Below are 20,391 nucleotides of genomic sequence, written 5' to 3'. Positions count from 1 at the left end.
GAACCTCCTCCCACCATGTCAGAACAACAATGGGCTTCGGCCTCCCCATCTGCAAATGGGAATGAAGGTACCGCGCACACTCCTGCAGGCTGCTGATGGCCAGAGATGACAGAGCACACCAAGCCCCATGGGGTGACGGAGCCGGTCTTCAGGCTGGCTGAAGAAGGGCGGGCTGACCTTCACAGGGCGGCACCCAGAGGTTCCATTCTGACCTGCCCATGAGCCGTGGCCTTCTGAGTCTGACTTTTCATTTTGGGGGCAGGGTGGCCCGAAAGCCAAATTCCAGTGTCTCCTTCTACAGCCTAACAACCGCAAGAGCCCCCGGACCCCCTTACCGAGGCCTTTCTGCGGGGCTGGGGAGCGGAACTCCATGAGGTAACTCAGGTAGGGCTTCTCGGTGCTGATCTCGTAGTATCTGATGTTTCCATCTCCCTAGGGGCCGGGTGTGGGGAGGGAGGTGAGGAAGGAAGAGAGGAAGGGGCGGGCTCAGCAGGTCCTGGTCCAGCGGGCTGCTGAAAAGAGCCTCTGCCATGCCTCCGAGGTGGTCAAAAGACCCAGGAAGCCTGGCCTCTAGGCCCCCAGTAGGGGACTGGCCGGGGGCGGTGGGGTGGAGGTCGGGTGCTGTGCGCGTGCGTGCACGGTCACGGGCCTACAGACAGACTTTCTAACAAGATCTCCTGGCAGGTGCCTCCAATCCCATCATTAGGGATGATTCACGTCAGGCTCTGATCCTTATTCCCAAGTAAAACCCCACTCCAATCCACCCCTGAAGGGATTCTCAGTCACTGACACCGCAACAGAATGCCTGTCCGACTTGAGGGTAGGTTTTGACCCATGTTGGGTCAGGGGAAGGGCAGAGAGGCTAGGCTCTTCTTGGGAGGTAGGGCAGGAGCGGGGGCCCAATGGGGGCAGGGGTCTCCCACAGCCTGTCCCTGTCCCTCCCCCATCTTCTCCTACCTTTCCAGCCAGGTAGAGCATGTGTGTGTCAGCGTCGTAGAAGGGGAACAGGAGGCCGGAGAGCCCATCGATTTCCTCCTCGATCAGGGGCATGGACAGGTCCTCCTGCGGGCCGGGGGCCAGTATCAAGGCAGGATGGCACCTCGCCTTCCCCAATCCCAGCAAAGCCCACGGAGTAACAACGCTTTGATGTTGCCCCACCCGCTCCGGCCTCCCTGCGGCTGACCTGGTCCCAGAGGGCGATCTGTCTCGTGTTCCACCTGGAGACCCCCGTTGTGAGAAGCCGCTTCATGTTTCCCAGGAAGACCACCCGGTTCACTCTGTGGTTTTTGCAGTTCGCCTCCTGGCAGGGACAGAGAGCTGGTGAGCCAGGCCCCAGACAATAGGGTGCTGGACTGGGCTGCCTGGTGGCCCCCAAACATACGTCCATGTCTTATTCCCCAGAACCTCTGGGTCATCCACGGGGGCCCTAAATGCCATCACAAGTGTCCTTATTTAGAAGAGAAAGGTAAAGGGAGACTCCACAGACGCAGAAAGGAGAAGGCAGTGTGACCACGGAGGCAGAGATTGGAGAGGTGAGGCCACAAGCCAAGGAAGCCACCAGAAGCCGGAAGAGACCAGGAAGGCTTCTCCCCTAGAGCCGCCGGAGGGAGCCAGACTTCCGGCCTCCAGAACTGTGAGAGGATCAATTTCTGTTGTTGTAAGGCACATCGCTTGTGGTAGTTTGTCACAGCAGCCACAGGAAATGACTACAGGTGCTGTGGGGCAATGGAGGCTGGGGACCAAGAAACCAGGCCTCGCTGCCAGGTCCCAGAGCGGATGGGGGATGGGGAAGGAGGGAACTAATTGGACCAAGTCCCAGGCAGGGCCTGAGCTGGGCTGGGTGCCAGGTGCTCTCACCAAGGCATCTCTGAACTGTCACAATACCTACTGCAAGGACTCTCTGAGGATGGAGAGCTCGAGGCTCAGGAGGCCGGGGACTCATGCTGGTTCACTGTGGGGCGACTCACTTCACCGGGGGCTCCTTCTAACTGGGCCATCCTCTGCCTTCTCTCCTGCCTCTGGACTCATGACACCTCCTTTCCCTCCTAACACATGGTGGCCCTTTGCCAGGATGAGTCAGCGTGAGGCAGGAACCAGAGGCTGGTGGAGCAGTGCAGAGACCCAGGCTGGCGTCACTCACTCTGGATTTTAGTTCCAAGTTCTGCCGAAAAAGTGTAACCCTGGAGGAGTCCCTCACCCTCTCCGGGCATGTGTCCACATCTGTGAGAAGGAGGTTGGGGTCTCTGCTCTCTTATATCTTTTCTCCTTGGCATGGGCTCTGGGGTCCAACTGTCTGGGTTTGAATTCTAGCTCCTCCTGTAACTGTGAGAATCAGGTCAGCCCCTCTCCAAGGGGCAGCGTTGCCATGTGGGAAATGGGAAGAGTAACAGTACCCACCTCAGAGGGTTAAATGAAGGGACGATGGGGAGCCCCTGGCACAGTGCCTGCTACACAATGAGCTCTGAGTAAATGGTGGCCAATACCAACGACACTAATAACTATGGTGATTATTGTTTGTAGTAGATGACATTCTGGTCCTGCAATATTGGCTTTTTCCAAGATAAACACAACCAGGTCACGCACCAATCTTTCTTGCGTTAGGAGGTAAACCTCAGATTTCATCCAAATTTTCCATCCCATCTAGCTCCATGACCGGCACACAGTAGGTGCTCAAGAAATGTAAATTTCTTACTCCCAAATGACATCTAATCCCTTCCTCAGAGTTAAGACCCAGAGTCAAAGACCAAAACTGGAGCTAAGTTCACCATCCACCTCCCCTCTTGGAGTTGTCCCTGGGACTGACTCCCGAGCCACTTTCTCCAGGCTCGTCCCATGCAGGTGGCTGGGCAGTGAGTCCAAAGTCCCCTCCTCCTGTGTCTACGATGGTCAACACCCAGGGATTCATGCGCTGAAGGGGGTTACCAGTTTGGCCCCCAGAGCAGGCAGAAGAATCCCATCTGGGGAGAGGGGTGGAGTCTGTGGGAAGGCTACTGAGGTCCCTCCACTTCCAGAACAAGGCAGGGCTCCTCTGAGCGGAGAAGAGCCCAGAACAGATGGGGTGGTCCCCAGAGGTGCAGGCCAGGTGCTCGGGAGAGGGGAGCTGGCACAGCCCTTCCCTCCAGGGCCGGCTGAAAGCAGAGCCCTGGGTCCCAATACCTTTCCTTCCCCTCGAGAAAGATGCGGGGCTTCACCTGCAGAACGCGGCCGGAGCGGGGCTCGATCACACGCAGTTTCTTGTCCTTGCACGTGGTGGTAAGCAGGCTGCCGTCAGTGTTGAAGGACATGCAGAGGATCACGTCCGAGTGGCAGTCTATCATCTTCACCGGTTCGCCCACGTCCAGGTTCCAGATGAGGACCTGGGAGGGCGGATACACAGGAGGCGGGCTCAGCCCTGCTGCTGCTGGCACAGGGTGGCTGTCCCCAGTCTGCACCTGATGGCCCTGGGAGAGACGCCCCACGCGGGGTTGGATGTGCTGGGATGAGGGATGGTGTCGGTGGGTTCTATATCAAAGGCTGATGTGTCCCTGTCACACAAATCCACAACTATCCTTGGGCAGATCCCAGCCCCAGCCTGGGCTCAGTTTCTGCTTCTAGCAAGAAGGGTGAGTGTTCCTGGCCAGGTTCCACTGGCTGGCACACCTCTTTTGAGGGCATGCCTGGGGGTAGGGGCTGGGGCTCCATTCTCTCCACCAGCAGCTTTGGACGCTTCTTTTTCCTACTAGGAGGGCAGCAGCCACTTCTTGGTTAAGAAGTGGCCAGGCAGAGAGTGTGGGCACGGAGTGGGCATTCTTCTCCAATTTATCAGTGCCGGAGAAGGCAGTAAAGATGCCTCCAGCCTCTGTGAACCCCAGGAATGACGGGCGCACAGAAGATGCTCAGCTGTGTTGTTGAATGAGCGAATGAATGGATGTGACAATACTGGTTAACAGGCTCGGAAAAGTAACAGTGCTCCCTACAGGACCCCCAAAGTGCCTTTCTCTCTCCCTCCACTTCCCCGCCGAGTCGGCTCTGGCCACAGTGCCCACCGGCTGCCCACCTTGTAGTCGTAGCCAGCACTGAACAGGATGTTGTTGGTGGTAGGGTGCCACTCGACCAGCCCCACGCGCCGGCTGTGCCCATGCAGCTCCAGAAGAGCCTCCGTCATGTTCCGCTTCAGCCCGCCCTCGGGGATCTCCCAGATCCGCACCTGCAGAGGGGAAGGAGGGCCTCGGCTGGCTGGGCAGGGCCAGGAGAAGCCCCTGCTGCCCTCTTCCTCAGACACCAGGCTTTCGGAGATCTGCCTGGTAAGGTATCTCCTGGCCAGGGTGGTGGGCAGAGCCCGACTGAGGCCTGGGGGGGAGGTTGCAGGGTGTGGCTAGAGAGAAAAGAGACCATCTCCTCTGTGCCTTTGGGAGGGTTTTCTCCAATTAGTCTCTGCAGACGTTGGTGACTGTTCTTACGGGCATATCGTGATTGTTATTGTCTAGCCAGGCCCAGAGGATCACACATGGAGCAGCTTTTAGCAAGTGCTGTATTCAAAGCCTATCTCTGCTTCCCTTCCACACCCTTGTAATAGTGCCTTCAGCCCCAGCGCCTCTGTTTGTACCACATGGCCTGTTCCTCACTCTGTTCCCCACCCGGGATGGACACCTGAGCAGAGGGAAACCCATCTAGGAGACTGGGAGGCCCAGAGTCTCTCCTGAAAGATGATGAACCGAGGGGCAGAGACCGATGAGATGCTGGAGCCTGAGCCGGAAGGATGCAGAGCCTGGATGCAGCTATTATCAGTCTTATGGGTGCTGATAAAGAAGCAAAGAAGAGAGAGGAGGGTGCAACTCATGGAGAGAAGCAGAGAGAAGCAATCACGCAGCCCTGGATAGAGAGAAACGGCAATTTCTCTGCGATCTTTGAATAACCCCCTGATCATTTACATCAACGCTGGTAGGCTTCTGTTTCTCAAGCCAAGCATACCCTGCAAGTTTCAACTGTTTCATCTATAAATGGAGCGGGGCGGGGGGAGTCTTTGCCTTGCCTGGTCTACTGGCAGAATAAAATAAGATAGTGGTTGGAAGAGTTTGTAAACTATAAAGTGCTCTAAAGACCTATGGAATTATAGTTCTTGTTATAATTGTTATCATCATCATTAATGCTATTTATTATGATCTAACTGGGTGGAGAAGAAAAAGCACATGTGACTATAGCTTAGGACACCTTTAACACAAACGTTTAGAAAATCTGAACTCCACCCTTGCCAGTAAGGAGAAAAACAGGGAAGACAGCTTTGAGATACCATTTATAATCTTCTAAAATAGCCAACTGAAAGAAAAAAAAAAAACAGTATGGACAAGATTATACGGGAACTTATAGATTCAGTTGGTGTTGGTGGTATTACAAATCAGAGAAACTCTGTTTTGGAAGCAATTCGGCAATCTTTAGTAGGAACCATAGAGACACTTGTATTATATTCCTTGATCTAGTTATTTCACTCTTAACATTCAAAATAAGCCCAATTCTCCACGCATGAAGATGTTCATTGCAATACAGAAAATTCAGAAATACTCCAAGTGACCAACATTAGGGCAACAATTTAATATGTCACAGCAATATGGACTATTAGCCACTTGACGATAATTCTGAAGGCTATGAATAAAGAGGAAAAACATGCTAAAGAAAGCCAAAGGCAGTCCCGAAGACAGGGCAGCAAGGCCGGGAACCGGGGGTACCTCTAAGGGAATTCCCTTGTGGGTTTCCCTTCTTGGTGCTTTACCCTCAGGCTGTAGAAATGAGTATTTCCCACATGTTATGTTCTCCCGAAGACCCAGCTCGGCACATGTAGACCATGGGAGGCCCCAGGTCCAGTCAAGGATTAGGGGTCACCCTTAGAAGTACCATCCTCAGTTTCAAAAACATACTTGAGAAAAAGTTTATAGTTAGGGGACAGTTTGAGGTTTTCCTGTCGTCATTGAATCATCTCCTGTGTTTGCTCCAGCTCTCCAGGAAAGCCCAACACTCACAAAAGCCTGCATGGTGGCAGGAGCCTGGGGGAGGGAGGTGATGGAAAGGGGGCCCAGCATGCCCTACGGTCTTTCCCCGACAGCCCTGTGCAAGGGTCTTCTGAGATGAGGTCTCGTCTGGAAATGGCAGGGAGGGTGGAGTGGGGACCAAGGTAGATGACTCAGTAGTCACCAATAAGACACTCATTCTTCTTGTCCCCAAATGCTCCAGAGGAAGGTGACCCTTGAAGAGTGGAGACTAATGCTTGTGTTACACACACACACACACACACACACACACATCGTACATACAATACCTCCTCCATCCTCCGCATTTCTTTCTTTTTTACCCAAAGGTATGCTATGATACATGTACTTCTGCAACTTGCTTTTCTCATGTAACTAGCGCTAGTGGGCATTTTTCCACACCACTACGCATGGCTCTACCTTATCTTTTTAAGTGGCCAGAGGGACAGCTGTTATGTGGCCATGCCGTGATGGGTTTAATCAACTTCTGTTAATGGACACCTGGGCTCTGCCCATTTTTTTTCATTGTTACAATTCATTCTGTGATGATCAGGCCTGCCATACAAGTTTGTGCATGGCTGTGAGTATTCCTGTAGGACACATGCCTAGAAGTGTTTCACTTTTTTAGTTACTATAAAATTGTCCTCAAAAGCTGTCCCAGGGACTTCTCTGGTGGCGCAGTGGTTAAGAATCCCCTTGCCAATGCAGGGGACACGGGTTCGAGCCCTGGTCCGGGAAGATCCCACATGCCACGGAGCAACTAAGCCCGTGCACCACAACTACTGAGCCCATGCAGCTAGAGTGCCTAGAGCCTGTGCTCTGCAACAAGAGAAACCACCGCGCAATGAGAAGCCTGCTCACTGCAACTAGAGAAAGCCTGCACGCAGCAATGAAGATCCAACGCAGCCAAAAATAAAAAAAAAAATTTTAATTAAAAAAAAAAAGCTGTCCCAGTTTTTACCAGCAGAGTCAGAGTGTTTCTTTACCCATGTCTCTAAAACTATACCTTTGAAAACACGTTTCTGCCCATCAGATCAAAAATGCCATCTCCCTGTTGTTTGGATTTGCATGTCTTTGATTCTTAGAAATACCAGGCATCTTTTTCCGTGTTGACAGGCTACCCTTGTTTACACTTGAGCAGGAAGCCTGAGATGCTTTCAGGGTCAAGGGGACGAAACTTGAAGGAGCAGAAAGGCAGGCCAGTGTGGAGGCATCTGGGGGCAAAGGATCTTGTCTATGGCCAGACAAGTACATACACATGCGAACCCATGTCATTCAGTGTGTAAGTGTTGATTAGGAAGGGGAGAAAATCTGGCCTTTGAGAAAATCTTTGAAACCGAAAGTTGAGTCTCATTCATTCCACTCACACCTCTTATGAGCCAGGCCGTGGGACAATGAGGCAATGGGAGGGGCGCTGAGCTTGCCCCATAGCCTGCTCCTGAGCGCACATGGCAGAGAACCTACAGGAGCTCAGAGCTGGGGGCCCTGAATCCAGTCTTGGGGGTGACGGGGTGGGAGGGTCAGGAGGCACAGTGTTATTAGAAGAGGGGATGTGACCCACATTTGAAAAGACAGGCTGGGAATGTGGGGAATGATGAGACAGAAAAATGACCCCGTGTGTGGGTTCAGGCACACTGGGCAGAGAAGCCGCAGGAGGGTCAGCCCGGCTGGTGTGGGGCAGGGGAGGCCAGAGGCCATGTGTGTCATCCCTGGTTATCGATGTCCCAAGGAATCCTGCTCAGGCTGAGGCTCAGAAGGAAGCCTTTTTCCAGAACAGCCTAATTCCCGAGGAGCCAGCTAACGGAGGCATCCCTGGATGGCATCACGTGCAGGGTAAGGTAGAGAGACGGGGTGGGGGGGGGGAAGCTGTGAAGGGCGGGTCCACTCAGGCTCTAATCCCATTGACCAGCTGGATGACCTTGGACAAGCCGGTTAACCTCTCTGGGGTTCAGGATCCTCATCCAGGTGATGAATTGAGAGGTATGTACCTTTTAGAGGTGTGTGGGTGGAGCTAAACTGAGCTTCAGGGTCCTTGTGAGTCTGAGGCTTTCTAGCCATAGGAGCTGATTTGTTGGCGTGACAGCTCTGCCTAGGAACCGAGGGGCTAAGCCAAGCGGATGGAGAGGGCAGGCACTGTCTGTGACCAGGCTCAGTCCCCGGACTGGCGCCAAGTCCAGAGGAATGAAGGGCTGCAGGGGGTAAGCCAAGAGCTGTTTTCACCAGTAACTGCTAGACTTGGGTCTCAAATGGAAAATGTCCCACAGAGAAGGAGAGAGGCGTCTTGCCTCATAACTCCATTTGATTCCAGCCACTTCTCTCCCTGGGCCCCAGTTTTCTCTTCTGCACACTGAGACAGTATTAATCTTCCAAACTTCTCTGCTTTTGACATCATTGAATGTTATCACCGGGTGGGGGGGGGGGAAGAGACTAGCTCCGTTTGATCCACCACTACAGCTAACAGTTGGCAGCACGCACGACAGGAGCTCAGAGGAGGAGCTGCAGTTCACAGTGGGCCTAAGTAGCTGGAAAAGGAATTCCAGTCCCTAAATATTCAAGGGATTTGCTGGGAACAAAGAGTGGATGGGTGTGGGAGGAGTGCTATAGATCTGTTCAGAGGTTGCTCTCAGAGAGGTTACTTCAATTCAACAGGAAACCAAATAGAGTCTGCCAAACGGGATTTCTGGAAGGAAGGGGAGGAGAGAAGTGGTAAAAGCGCTTTCTCCAGCAAGCCAGCTGTGCCTGGGACTGTCCCTTTCATAGGTCCCTGGGTCAGAGCCCTGTTTAGTTAAATTCAGTTCCAATCAATCCAACGAAATATGCCTACCCCCCTCCCCGGCCCCGGTCACAGTGTTGGCCACCGGGGGCCAGTCCTTGGTCTCAAGTAGCTCACAGTCTTGTGGGGTTGACAGCAGACACGTGCAGACAAGGCTAAGCCAAGGCGGCTGAAAGGGACAGTTTATAAAGCTGCAAAACCAAGTGTCCCTGTGCATGGGTGAGGGAGCAGCTGGGCCAAGGAAGTGAGAGCTTTGTGGCCTTACAAGCTCCATTCGAATCCAGGCTCTGACCTTATCGGCTGTGAGACCTCAGCCAACTTATTAGCCTCTCTGCAACTGTAAGAATAATTACACCTACGTTACAGCTGTTATGAAGACTAGATATATACCCTACGAAGCAGATTACTAAGCATCCTTAGTAATACTTAACAATGCGTGCTTAGTATTAATTAAGGATTATATACAAGTCTTAGATAGGTCAGATTTTAGATGTGATTTCTATTTTTCATCTGTGCTTTGTGGCTCCCTGTGTAGTCAATGAATGTGGTATGAAGTCTGTCTCCGTTTTATGGAATGCAAATACATTTCCTCTTTAAAATTATTATGTGATTAGGAAGGTGTCTGGCTGGGTCTCTCTGCTTTCTGATACATTGAGGATTGTGGCTGCTAGTGACTTAGGGCCAGGGCCTAGTGAGGGCCTACTCAGCCCCTCTGACAACACTGTTCTAAGGGAAAGAATGCTATGGTTAGGGGAATTGCTTGTTACACAGCTACAGCAAACAAGCTACTTATTGTCTGTATCTGATGTATAGGAGCTAAGACAAGGAGTTGGAGTTCACAGCGGTCCTAAGTAGCTGGGTAAAGCTATGGATTCCAACTCCTTAGTATTTACTTCAAAAACAACCCCGTTTGGAGTAGTGCGGGGAGGAACAGGCAAGTATAAGATATGGTTACTGCCCTCTGATGGCATCCAATTTAGCTGTTCTACATTACACTGCCATTGGTCCTAGGATTTCCATCCAACAAATCCACAGAAACACTGCCTGGGGCTGAGATCAGAGCAACTCTCATGTCTCTTCTGCAGCGAGAAGAAAGAAACCGTGAGGGTCTCGCCCAGAGGGTCTTGGAACTCCCACCTCCTCATTTCTTGCCAACTATTCTGTTTACTACTAGAAACTGAGTTTACCGTCACTCACCTAAACAAGAGGTAGAACCTCAAAGTCTACCTTAATGTTATCTTCTGACCACTTAACTGTTTCCCAACATGGGAAACAAATCACCCCTAAGAGAGGGAGGTGAGAGAGGCCACCTGAGGGCCCAGAAGGAAGCCTGATTGAGCATCTACTGCTGAGAGTCTTGTGAGGTACCTGCCAGCAGATTAAATGAAATGCTAAATGTGAGGCTGGACACATGAAAGGATATGTGCTACCTATTATTATTACTATTATCATTAATGACTATTCTTACACAGGTAAGGAAACGAGGCACAGACAGGTTAGGAAACTTGCCCAGGTTGCACAGCCAGGAAGTGGGGAGCTGGGATTCAAACTCAGGATTTGAATCAGGCAAACTGCCCTGTTTCTCTCTTCTGAATCCCTGCCCCTGCCCAATCCCTTCCTTCTTCCCTGGATGGACTCTGACAACCTGGAGAGGGCATGGTCTGTCTTTCTGCTCATCTGTTCCAAAAAAGAGGTGCCACTCCCTGGCCTCAAGAATCTAAAAATTACCCCATTTGGGTCACAGACAACCTTCAAGGCCTCCCACTGATGGTCAACTCCTCCATACACGGGTGGGGTCTTTAAATTCACTGCCCTATCTCTAGGGTGAGGAACAGTGCCTGGAATATAACAGGCACCTAAGACATACTTGTTCAATGAACAAACCAACGGAAGAAGCTGAGAAGCCCAGAAACTTTCTGACCATTAGCAGATTCAGCAATGAGTCACGTGTAAGGAAGCAGGCTAGCCCTTGCTCTGGCTGGTGGCGAGCTAGATAGATGGCAAATCACCCCTTTAGCTCTGAATGGGAAGGCAGACCTGGTGGGGATTTCTTTCCTACATTTTAAGGCTTAGCATTCAGCTTAGTCTTTTTTGGAAACCAGTGATGGAAGGCCTATTTGGGGCCTCAAGAAGCAAAGAGTGAGATACAGTGGAAAGAGCACTGTGTCTCTCTCTTCCAACCCTCTAGCCAGCACTCACCAGGGCAGGTTATCTAAACTCTTTGGTCCCCACATCAATGGTTATGGAGTTTTTAGTAGCCAAGAAACACTATATTCATTTTGTTCTCATGATAAGCCCAATATGGTCACCATTTTATAGCAGGACTATTTCAAGATCACAGACACGGGAAGTGGCAGGGCCAGGATTTGAACCTAGGCTATGGCCTCCTGAGCCTGGCTGCCTAACGACTGAGCCACACCTGTGCACTGGTAGTGTCTCTGCAGCTGCCAAGTGCATTGGTAAGGCCTCTCGGGGCTGCTTTCCTTCCATCTCTAACAGAGATGTTGCTCCCTTTCACCTCAGAGAGGTATTGGTTCTCAAACTCGTGTGTGTGTGCGTGTGTGTGTAGGAGCAGGGTGGTGGGTGGCTTCCGGCTGCTTCCAGCAGGGTTCTCATCCTGCCCCAGCCCACCCCCAGGTTCTTTGGGGAGGAGCATCACCTGGGGGGTGAGGGCAGCTGCTGGATGGAGAAGCAGAGAAATAGAAGGGAAAGGAAGGATGCTGAGCCTGGGAGAGGGGCCTGCCTCCCTCCTCCTCCTCCCTCTGGGATCACTCTCTCCTCTCCCTGAGATGTCAGAAACCTCTCTCTGTGGCTGCTGGAGAAGGGCTGGGAGCACGAGGCTTGGAAACCCATAGTGCCCTTCCCTATCGCCTGCCAGCCGCCCTCCCTAGCTGCGGCAGAAGCTATAAAAAGCACAGCCCTTCAACAATAGGTGACATCACCCAGCGGCGGAAAGAACTGGATTCTGCCAGATGCCAGGGAGAGTTACAGCCCCCATCTCTCCCTCAGGATGGAAGCCCCTTGGGAAAGGGCTTGGGTATGTTCCGTTGGCTCCCTGGAAGGATGGGGTTAGACTCCTGAGGACCTCCTCACGCTGTCGGGGAGGGGAGGCTGGGGGGAGGGGAGGCTGATCCTGAGGGACATGGGGGATGGACATCACTGGACATTTTTCAAGGGATGGGGATATGGAAAAGGAGCTGGGAGGGGGTGGGGGCTGGCTAGATCCCTTCAGTGTCCTCTGAATGTTGTGAGACAAGTAGAGGGCGGGGGAAGGGTGGCAGTGGGTGTGCAGGGCCTGCCGGGATACGTGGGCCTGGCGTGCTGCAAACGGCATCTCTCTGGGCCCCTTCAGTCTGATTCCCTCCCTAGCCCTGGTGTGTATCACAGTGCCTGGTGCATAGTAGGTGTGCTGACTGACCTCTTAACCTTGGTTCTGGGTGTCATGTCTGATGCGCAGTAAGTTGACCGTGTGGTCTGCAGAGGCTCGAGGGAGGCCTGCCCGTGGAGGGGGGCTTTGGCAGAGGCGGGAAGGTCAGTCAGAGTGGTCCTGGCAGCTCTGACTGGCCTCCTCCCCCCATCTTGGGGGCCGCTGGTCCTCTGCCTTTACAGCCCCTCTCCCAGGACCTGGGTGAGGATGCCCGGCTCCATGTGCTCTCGGTGCTCCACAAGGGCTTTGCACAGAGAGCACGCTGAGATCGAAACACTGAGTGTTGGATGGATCTGAACTGTCAGCCCTTCCAGAATCTGAGCCTCAGTTTCCTCACTTAAAACTAGGGCTGTGAGTAGGTGCTCAGGGTGCTGGCTGGGAGTCAGGAGACCTGGGTTCCAGCCCTGTCTGGGATGTGACTCCCTGTGTGACCTTGGGCAGGGGCTTCCCCTGGGCCCTCAGTGTGCCCTTCTCCAGGAGGGGCATGGTTCCAGCCTCGGGGTGTCAGGGGGTGCTGACTCCAATGCCAAGATCCTTGGCCCTGAGGCTGGGGAGGGGTGGAGACCTGAGGGGCAAAGAGAGGGTTTGTGAGCGGCCGCTTCTGGGCAGCTGGACCGGCACCCAGAGCAAGAGCTTAGATCCTCGCTGATCTGTGACGTCATCCCCTTCTCTCTGGATCAGTGGCTCCGGGCCATCCTCTCTCTCCCTGTGCCCCTAAGCCCGGTGTCCTTTCTCTTTACACCCTGACATGTACCCAAGCCATACCCTTCTCTTGGGTGCTCCCCTTCTCTCTGCTGAGCCATATTCCAGCATTTGCCCAGCGTGCCTGGGCTCCACTTCCTCCACAAAGCCCCTGTGACCACCCCCCAGCCCCTTCCCTGACCCCCAGAGCGTGCAGTGTCTCCACACTGCATACGTGGTGTCCTGGCTCATGTTCGGATGGCTTGAGAAGCACAAGTCTCACTTCAAAGTTCAGCTGCTCACCCTGGTGACCCAAGCCTTCTCTCTCTGCTCCCAACCTCCCTTTGCAGCCACCCCTCCTGCCCATTCCCCTCCCTGGTCACCACCCCAGGACCCCAGCCACACCAGATGACCCCGTCTCCCAAGCACACCATATGAACTCTGCTATCGTCAGAATGTTTGTCTTGTGCCCAAATTCAAATCCTAACCCCCAAAGCTGATGGCATTAGGAGGTGGGGCCTTTGGGGGTGGGCAATAGGTCATGAGGGTGGGGCCCTCATGAATGGGATTAGTGACCTTATAAAAGACACCCCCACAGAGCTCCACCCCCTCCACTATATGAGGACACAATGAGAAGAGAGCCCTTACCTGACCATGGTGTACACTGATCTCAGACTTCCAGCCTCCAGAACCACGAGCAATACATTTCTGTTGTTTAAAAGCCACTCAGTCTGTGGTACTTTGTTATAGCAGCCCAAGTGGACTGAGACATACTCCCTCCAGGCCTTTCCCTATGTCCTTTCCCCGGGCCTCATAAAACATTTTCTCTGCTGTCAAATTCCTGCTTCTCCAGGGTCTATTCAGCCCTCTAGGCCCCTCTACCCTGCCTGTACCTCGGCCAAAAGTAATTCCTCTCTCCTCCCTGTGCACACAGTGCTCTGTTAGACCTTCTGTGGATGCAACGACTTCACTCTGCTTCCTGAGACCAACAGGCATAGTGCTAGGCACAGACCTCGCATCCTCATAGCAACTGCCTCAGGGACGTACCAGTATTATTGCTATAAAACGAGGAGCAACACTGAGGCTCAGAGAGGGTACATAACATGCCCTTGGTCACCCAGCTAGTAAATGGTGAAGCTGAGATTCAATTCCAGGTCCAGCAGAGTCCACAGTCAAGCTGTCATTGAAGCCAGCATCCTAGGCAGGCACACTGTGGTCCAATGTGTGTGACGCTGAAGAGAGCCGCTTGGCTCGTGCAGTCAGGGCCGGGCCCTATGCTTTTCTTGAGCACACAGCATGGGCGTCTGGTTTATTAGCTTGGGTCCCGGAGGACGTGGCGCCTGACTCAGGTGAAATAAGGTGCTGAGCTAGAACCCGGCAGGGCCATCAGGGCGAGTGACCCCTCCCACCCTCGCCCTGATTCAGGAAGTTCAGACCTGAGGTGGAGCCAGGACAGCCAGCAACTCTGAGAGCCCAGCCTAACCTGTCCCCCCACACCCAGATGGACACTGCCCTTCTCCTTCCCAGCTGGCTCCCCGGTGAAATACGAGACACCGGGAGGGGCCTGAGGCTTCCAACACGGACTCTCTGTATTCGTGTCATCACAAGACTTCATAGATCAGGAAGAGCGTGGGCTCTGGGGCCAGCAGTCCTCCTCTCCTCTCTAGTTCTGTGACCTGACCCCAGCCCTCAGCTTGGGGTGGCAATGCCTGTCGCACAGGGTGTCAATGAGGGCTAATGGCACATAGAGTGTCCAGCCCAGAGTGGCTGGAAAAGTCAGTGTAAGGCAGCCCTGAATTTCAGGGGTGTTTGCTCTTCAATGACTAGTGACAGTGGCTCAACACTTCAGCACAGGCAGGGACGGAGCGGGCTGTGGTCGCTGACACTCCTTGGACTCCCTGCACCCAGGAGAGAACAACGGACAGCACCTCCAAGTGCCCTCTCTCCCACTGAGCCCAGTCCTAACCTATACTGACCACTGAGCTCTCCAGCCCCCACTAACTCCAGCTGCCTCCTTCTCAGCCCAGGAAGCGACCAGTGTCCTCGTTGCCCTCTGGGTTTCCTCACTTGTCCTGGGCTCCATCACCTGTGCTCATCCTCTGGCCTGTCGGTTCTCTGACCCCTGGTCACTGTCTCCGTCTTGTTGAAGAAAGTAGCCAAACCTGATGGGTCGTGCCCATCACAAGTTCTTGCCCTCCCTGCTCACATGGGCCCTGCCCTTGATGATGCTGCTCTCAGGAATCCTCTTGGGTTGACTCAGGGCTTTGACCTTCAGGAGTGGGTCAAGCCCATTCCCTTAGCCCCTCCCCAGCACTCCCTTTTATTAGGTACTGTGCCAGCTGACCTCCTCCATACCCCCTAATTTATTAACCAATGGAGACTATTTACTGCGAATCTCATTCATTAGTTGGGCTATATTCATTCTCTCATGCATTCATTTATCTTTCCATTCTATCCATCTATCCATTCACCTTCATCCAGTCATCTATTCATCCAATCATCCTTCCTCCTTCCATTCAACTATCTATCCATTATCCATGCATTCAGTCTTCTATCCATCAATGTAGTCATCCATCCAAAAATCCATTCATCTAGTCACTCATCTAGCCATCTCTCCATCCATCCATCCATCCATCCAGGTATCCATTCCATTGAATACCTACTATGTATTTACCATGTACTAGGCTCTGTGCTGGATGCCTGGGATTCAGAACCAAAAAGGCCATGGCCTCTACTCTCAGGAGCTCTCAGGCTGGTCTGGAAAGACAGGAGACATGAGCTCCAAAGTTCCTTCTAGTTCCAATATCCTGGGAATCTACGACCTGCACCCGGGCTATGCCAGTGGGTACTAGAGAGATGCTTGTGGCCTGATCTTCCTTCACCCGGGAACACCAGGGGCTGGAGCAGCCCCTCCTCACCAGCTCAGCTGAGGCTCTGAAATCCCCTCTTGCTTCCAGGCTGGGGTGTTGACATTGCTTAAGGGCAATTGAGGAAAGGCATGGGGCCCCTCTCCAGAAACACGGAGCCTGCTGCCAACACCTGACTCTACCTCCACGTATGAAAGTCAGCAGAGCCCGGGGAAAGGGTGGCCAGACAGCGGCTTCACATTTTACTATCCCTGGATTCTTCAACTCCCCTCTCCAAACTCTCTGCCACCTTTCTTCCCTGTATCGTATCCTTCCCACCTGTTCCCTCTTCCCTTTCCCTCCATCGCCTCTCTGTTCCCTCCTCTTCGTTCCCCTTCTCCTGTTTCTTCTCTCTCCCCACTAAGTGGTGGAACACATGATGTTCAAATCCTGGGCCATCATTTTGGGTCCTTGGATAAGTCATGACAATCCTCAGACCAGTGTCCTCCCCTAAAACCGTGGCTCACAGAGGACAAAACTAGATGGTACACTTGCCCAGCCTGCAAGAACAGGGCCTCTTTTCCTCATGGCTCATCCACTTCTTCCCTCTTCCCCCTTCCTCCTTGTCCATAGTATTCTTCCTATCCTTCTCCTTTTGAGACTACAGATGAGTGCCAAATCACACACTTCATCTTTTTTTTTTCTTCTGATTCTCACCTACAAAGTCAACACCTCCAAATGAAAACATGCTAAAGGTACAAATAGTCCATGGATTCACTCCCTCTGTCCTCTTCCTAACTCCCCATCCTGGGGCTAGCTGGAAGGATGACCAAGAGAACAGAGGAAGGGCAAAGAAGGGAGAAGGAGGGCATTTAGGGAGGAAGACATCCAAGAAGAAGCAGGGAGGTGCCCCCATGCACCCACCCTCCCCACGGAGCACCCCTCCTGCTCACCGACGTGTCCTCCGAGCACGAGGCAATGATGTTGTCGATGAAGGGGTTCCACTTGATGTCCAGCACGTTGCCCTGGTGACCACAGACCTTGGGGTAGTTGGGTTCAATCCTGCCCGTCTGCAGAGGAGAGAGAGAGACAGAGACAGAGAGAGAGAGAGAGAAAAGGGAATTAGTTTGATGAACCTGGGGTGACTTGAAAGAAGAGCCTTTATCCTGGGCTTCTATACTGGACCAGAAGGTCCTTGAGGGCCCACTAATGTCTTTGGGCCCCTGCATCCGGCTGAGCCATACTGCTCTGTGGCTGCAGTCTCCCAACACCGAATGGTCGTGGGGAGGGTCCCACAGCAGGGTGGTGGGTGGGGCCGTGCGTGTCCACACGACACCTGTGCACAACTTAGAGAAAGGTGCCCCTTCCTCAAGTAAAAATGTTTAAAGTTAAGGTGTAACTGTCCACCTGAACGACCAAAGCCTGGTGGGCAGCAGCCCTGGCAGTTACTGGGCCGTGTGCCTGTACTCCCCGCTGCCTCTCAGGGCGGGTGACACAGCCAGGTTTGGATCAAGAGGCGGCTCTTTGCTGCTGCTCCGGGAATCAGTGGAGAGGCCTGATCTCGGGGTCCATCCGTACACTCTCATATGTTATCCTGCCTGGGATGTGAGCGGTGCCATTCCCAGATGTGGCATGCTTGTCCAGTGTGCATCTTAAAACACCTGTACCCAGTGCCCTGTGGCCGAAAGCACAGTCTTTGGAGCCACACAGGCCTGTGTTTGAATCATAGCTCTGCCACTTTTTAGCCCCGTGGCCTTTGGAAAGTCAATGAGCCTCAGTTTCCTCATTTCTTTTTCTTTCTTTCTTTCTTTTTTAAGGCTTCAGCAACTTTATTTTCAGACACATGGATACAAAATCAGCTGGAAAGCTTGAGAGTGCAGCTGTCATGAGAGAGGTTCCTCACTAGTACTGTGAAGATTAAATGAGCTCATGTGCTTAGCAAAGTACTTAGTGTGGAGGTTGTCATCATAGTGAATGCTCAATATACGATACTAGTTATTATCATACAGGTTAGATGACACTTCCTCCAGGAAGTCTCCCCTGATCCCTCAATGGATTAAGAACTCCTCTGTGAGCTCAGGGCATTCTGTGCTTCCCTCTATTATAGGCACCATCATGCAGAATTGCAGTCTGTTTCTATCTGTCTATGAGCAACTGAGGATAGGCCTCCTTGTCTCTGAATCTCCAGCTCCTTACAAGCCTGGCACACAGTGGGTGCTCAGTACATGACTTGAAAGACATCCTGCAGGGGGGATGAAGTCCACAAAAGATGGAACAAAGGGTGTGGGGGTGAGGGGTAGTTCCATACTTAGTTGTCTATAAAGGCGGCAGGGAAGGGAGGGGAAATTGCAGGCAGAGGCTGTGTCTCCATTCCCAGGTCTTTTTAATATTAGCTTTTTGGGGTGTGGAGGAAATAAGGAGGGTTTTTCCAGTCACTGCCCATCTGCTAACAGTGGTTAGGTGGTCAGAGGCACCTGAGGCAAACCTCACCGTCCTTTAGGTTCCTCAACTGAATAAGGAGGAAGGCAACCAGTTTTTGCCAAGCCCCTGCTACACGTGCCTTATATCACTACTTCACCAGTGTGATGGGCAAGAGTTCTTTCAGAGTGTGCATTCTGCCATAACCTCTTCCCCAGCCACTTCTTGCCTGTATATCTATCAGCTCATCTCCGTATCATTTGACTTTTTGTGACACCGCAGTGGCAAGGTGCGTAGAGGAAAAAAAAAAAACCTAGAGAAAATGGCAGTGGTATGGAGGGTGAGGAATGAGGTAGAGAAAGAGAGAGGCAAAAGGCCTTGGAGGTTGTACTTAGAAGAACTTCACTGACACTGTACACTGGGGGAAATCAGAAAATGGAGGAAAAGGATTGGGGGTGTATTGCTCTCAGTGAAGAATGGGATCCCCTCTGACATTCCATGAGGGATGCAATTCGAATTGGAATATCTTTTCCAATGACTTTTAGGCCGTTGGACTATGTTTCTTTAGTTGAGACTCTGAGCAGAGACCGAGCCACATGTGGCCCTGGGATTTATTAGGGTTACACAGTAGCTTCTTTAACTCTCACAAAACCCTGGGAATTAGGCACGAGGAAATTAAGGCCCAGAAAGGTTAAGCCACTTGCCCAAGGTTACCCAGCTGAAAGCAAAGCTAGGATTCCCACACCGGTATAACCCTCAAAGCTGAGCTGAATCCTACTGCTTATTGCTAGCCAGCTCCCCTCTCTCCAGCTCTGACGTCCACAGGCAGACAGGCCCTGCATTGTCTGCTTCCACAGCTCACTTGCTCTCTGACAGAGCCTCCTCTCCTTATATCTGGTCCCAAAGGCTGCCCTGAGTGGTCCCTGAGTAAAGCTGTCTGCATTAAGCTTTCGGCAACCAGGCAGATCTGCATCAGTCAATAGGTGGCCATCAGCTAGCAGCAGCTTCTGGCCAGCAGCCTGCAGGTGATGTCCTAGAGGGACAGGTGAAGCCACATCACTGCAATGTATTCAGAATGGCGAGAGGTCAGGGCCCTGCATCAGGAAGGGAATTAGTAGCGGATGATCCCGACGTAACGTATCCTTCCAGGTGGACCTCTGTGAATGCCTTCCCCAAAGGGGTGTGTAACGATGATTTTCATCACTGAATCATACTGTTTGCAGCCATGGGAAATGGCTCAAGGGGAGGGACCTCCTTTCAACCTGGCAGCTTTGATTTTCCCATTTTATAGAGCAGAGTTCATATAAAAAATTTTTTTTCTTTGCAGCTTTGTTTGATCTTAGTTTCCTGACCAAGGATTGAACCTGGGCCCATGGCAGTGAAAGTGCCGAGTCCTAACAACTAGACTGCCAAGAAATTCCCAAAATTTTGTTTGAAAGACAAGTTTCATTGCTAAGAAGAAAAGTATGAAAGCCACAGTTTTATAGAGAAATCATGCAACTTTTAAAATGCAATTATTAACTCCAGGAAAAGAGCTGTATAAGAAAGCTAATACAATCATAGTGATAATGACTTGGGTACAATGTTTACATCATGGTAATAACGTAAATCCTGAATATTTATTTAAACACGAGTTGTGCTATAATATACTGGCAAGGCAGAGGTAGGAAAATTGTGTGTGTGTACAGTTAAGAGGGGAGACAGAGCTGGTAGAGAGCCAGATCCCCATCTTCCATAATAGGAAGTCAATAGACAATGTCTAAGATTTAAAAAACCAGACATAGCCGTGAAAGCATGTAACTAAGAAAGACGAGGAGAAGTACAAAAAGACACAGCTCAAAACATTGGAAGCAGCTACCTTTAGGGAGTGGGAAATGAGGGGTGTAGCAAAGTAGGATAGGGATCGAGGGTACAGGCCCTGGTGTGCTGGTAAATGTTTAACAACCTGTTTTCCAGGAAAAAAAAGGCCATGGTTTGGAACATTTGCCAGTTTCAGTGGCAAATGCCCACTATGCCTAACTTCAAGCTACCAAGGTGATATCACCAAAAGAAGAGTTAAAAGAGACTCACAGTAGCTCACCAGATCGTAGTAAAATAGTTAGTAAGGAATAAGTTTTAACATTAGTACCTCTGTTTTTAACATCATTCATTTAATTGAAAGTTGCATAATTTAATTTTTAATAATGGTCGTGTTTAAAAACTGGGTTGCAAAACTCCTAAAAATTTAACAGTAAGCTCTCATGAGTT

At 51.8% G+C, this 20,391-nt stretch overlaps 1 protein-coding gene across 1 annotated transcript in view; it reads right to left on the bottom strand.

Annotated features, from left to right (window-relative positions):
- Positions 1-20,391, bottom strand: part of CORO2B (coronin 2B) — a 69,365-nt gene that overhangs the window by 8,328 nt on the left and 40,646 nt on the right. The window contains exons 2-7 of the mRNA XM_065871853.1: positions 16,680-16,796; positions 4,037-4,186; positions 3,192-3,356; positions 1,184-1,300; positions 958-1,062; positions 336-432 (exon numbers count right to left, since the gene is read on the bottom strand). Coding sequence (XP_065727925.1) covers positions 336-432; positions 958-1,062; positions 1,184-1,300; positions 3,192-3,356; positions 4,037-4,186; positions 16,680-16,796 — 751 coding nt within the window. The remainder of the gene's footprint in view (positions 1-335; positions 433-957; positions 1,063-1,183; positions 1,301-3,191; positions 3,357-4,036; positions 4,187-16,679; positions 16,797-20,391) is intronic.

Source organism: Phocoena phocoena, chromosome 2 (assembly GCF_963924675.1).
Source record: "Phocoena phocoena chromosome 2, mPhoPho1.1, whole genome shotgun sequence".
NCBI classification, from domain to species: domain Eukaryota; kingdom Metazoa; phylum Chordata; class Mammalia; order Artiodactyla; family Phocoenidae; genus Phocoena; species Phocoena phocoena.
Note: the sequence above shows the minus strand (reverse complement) of the source record. Positions and strands in the feature narration are given on the sequence as shown.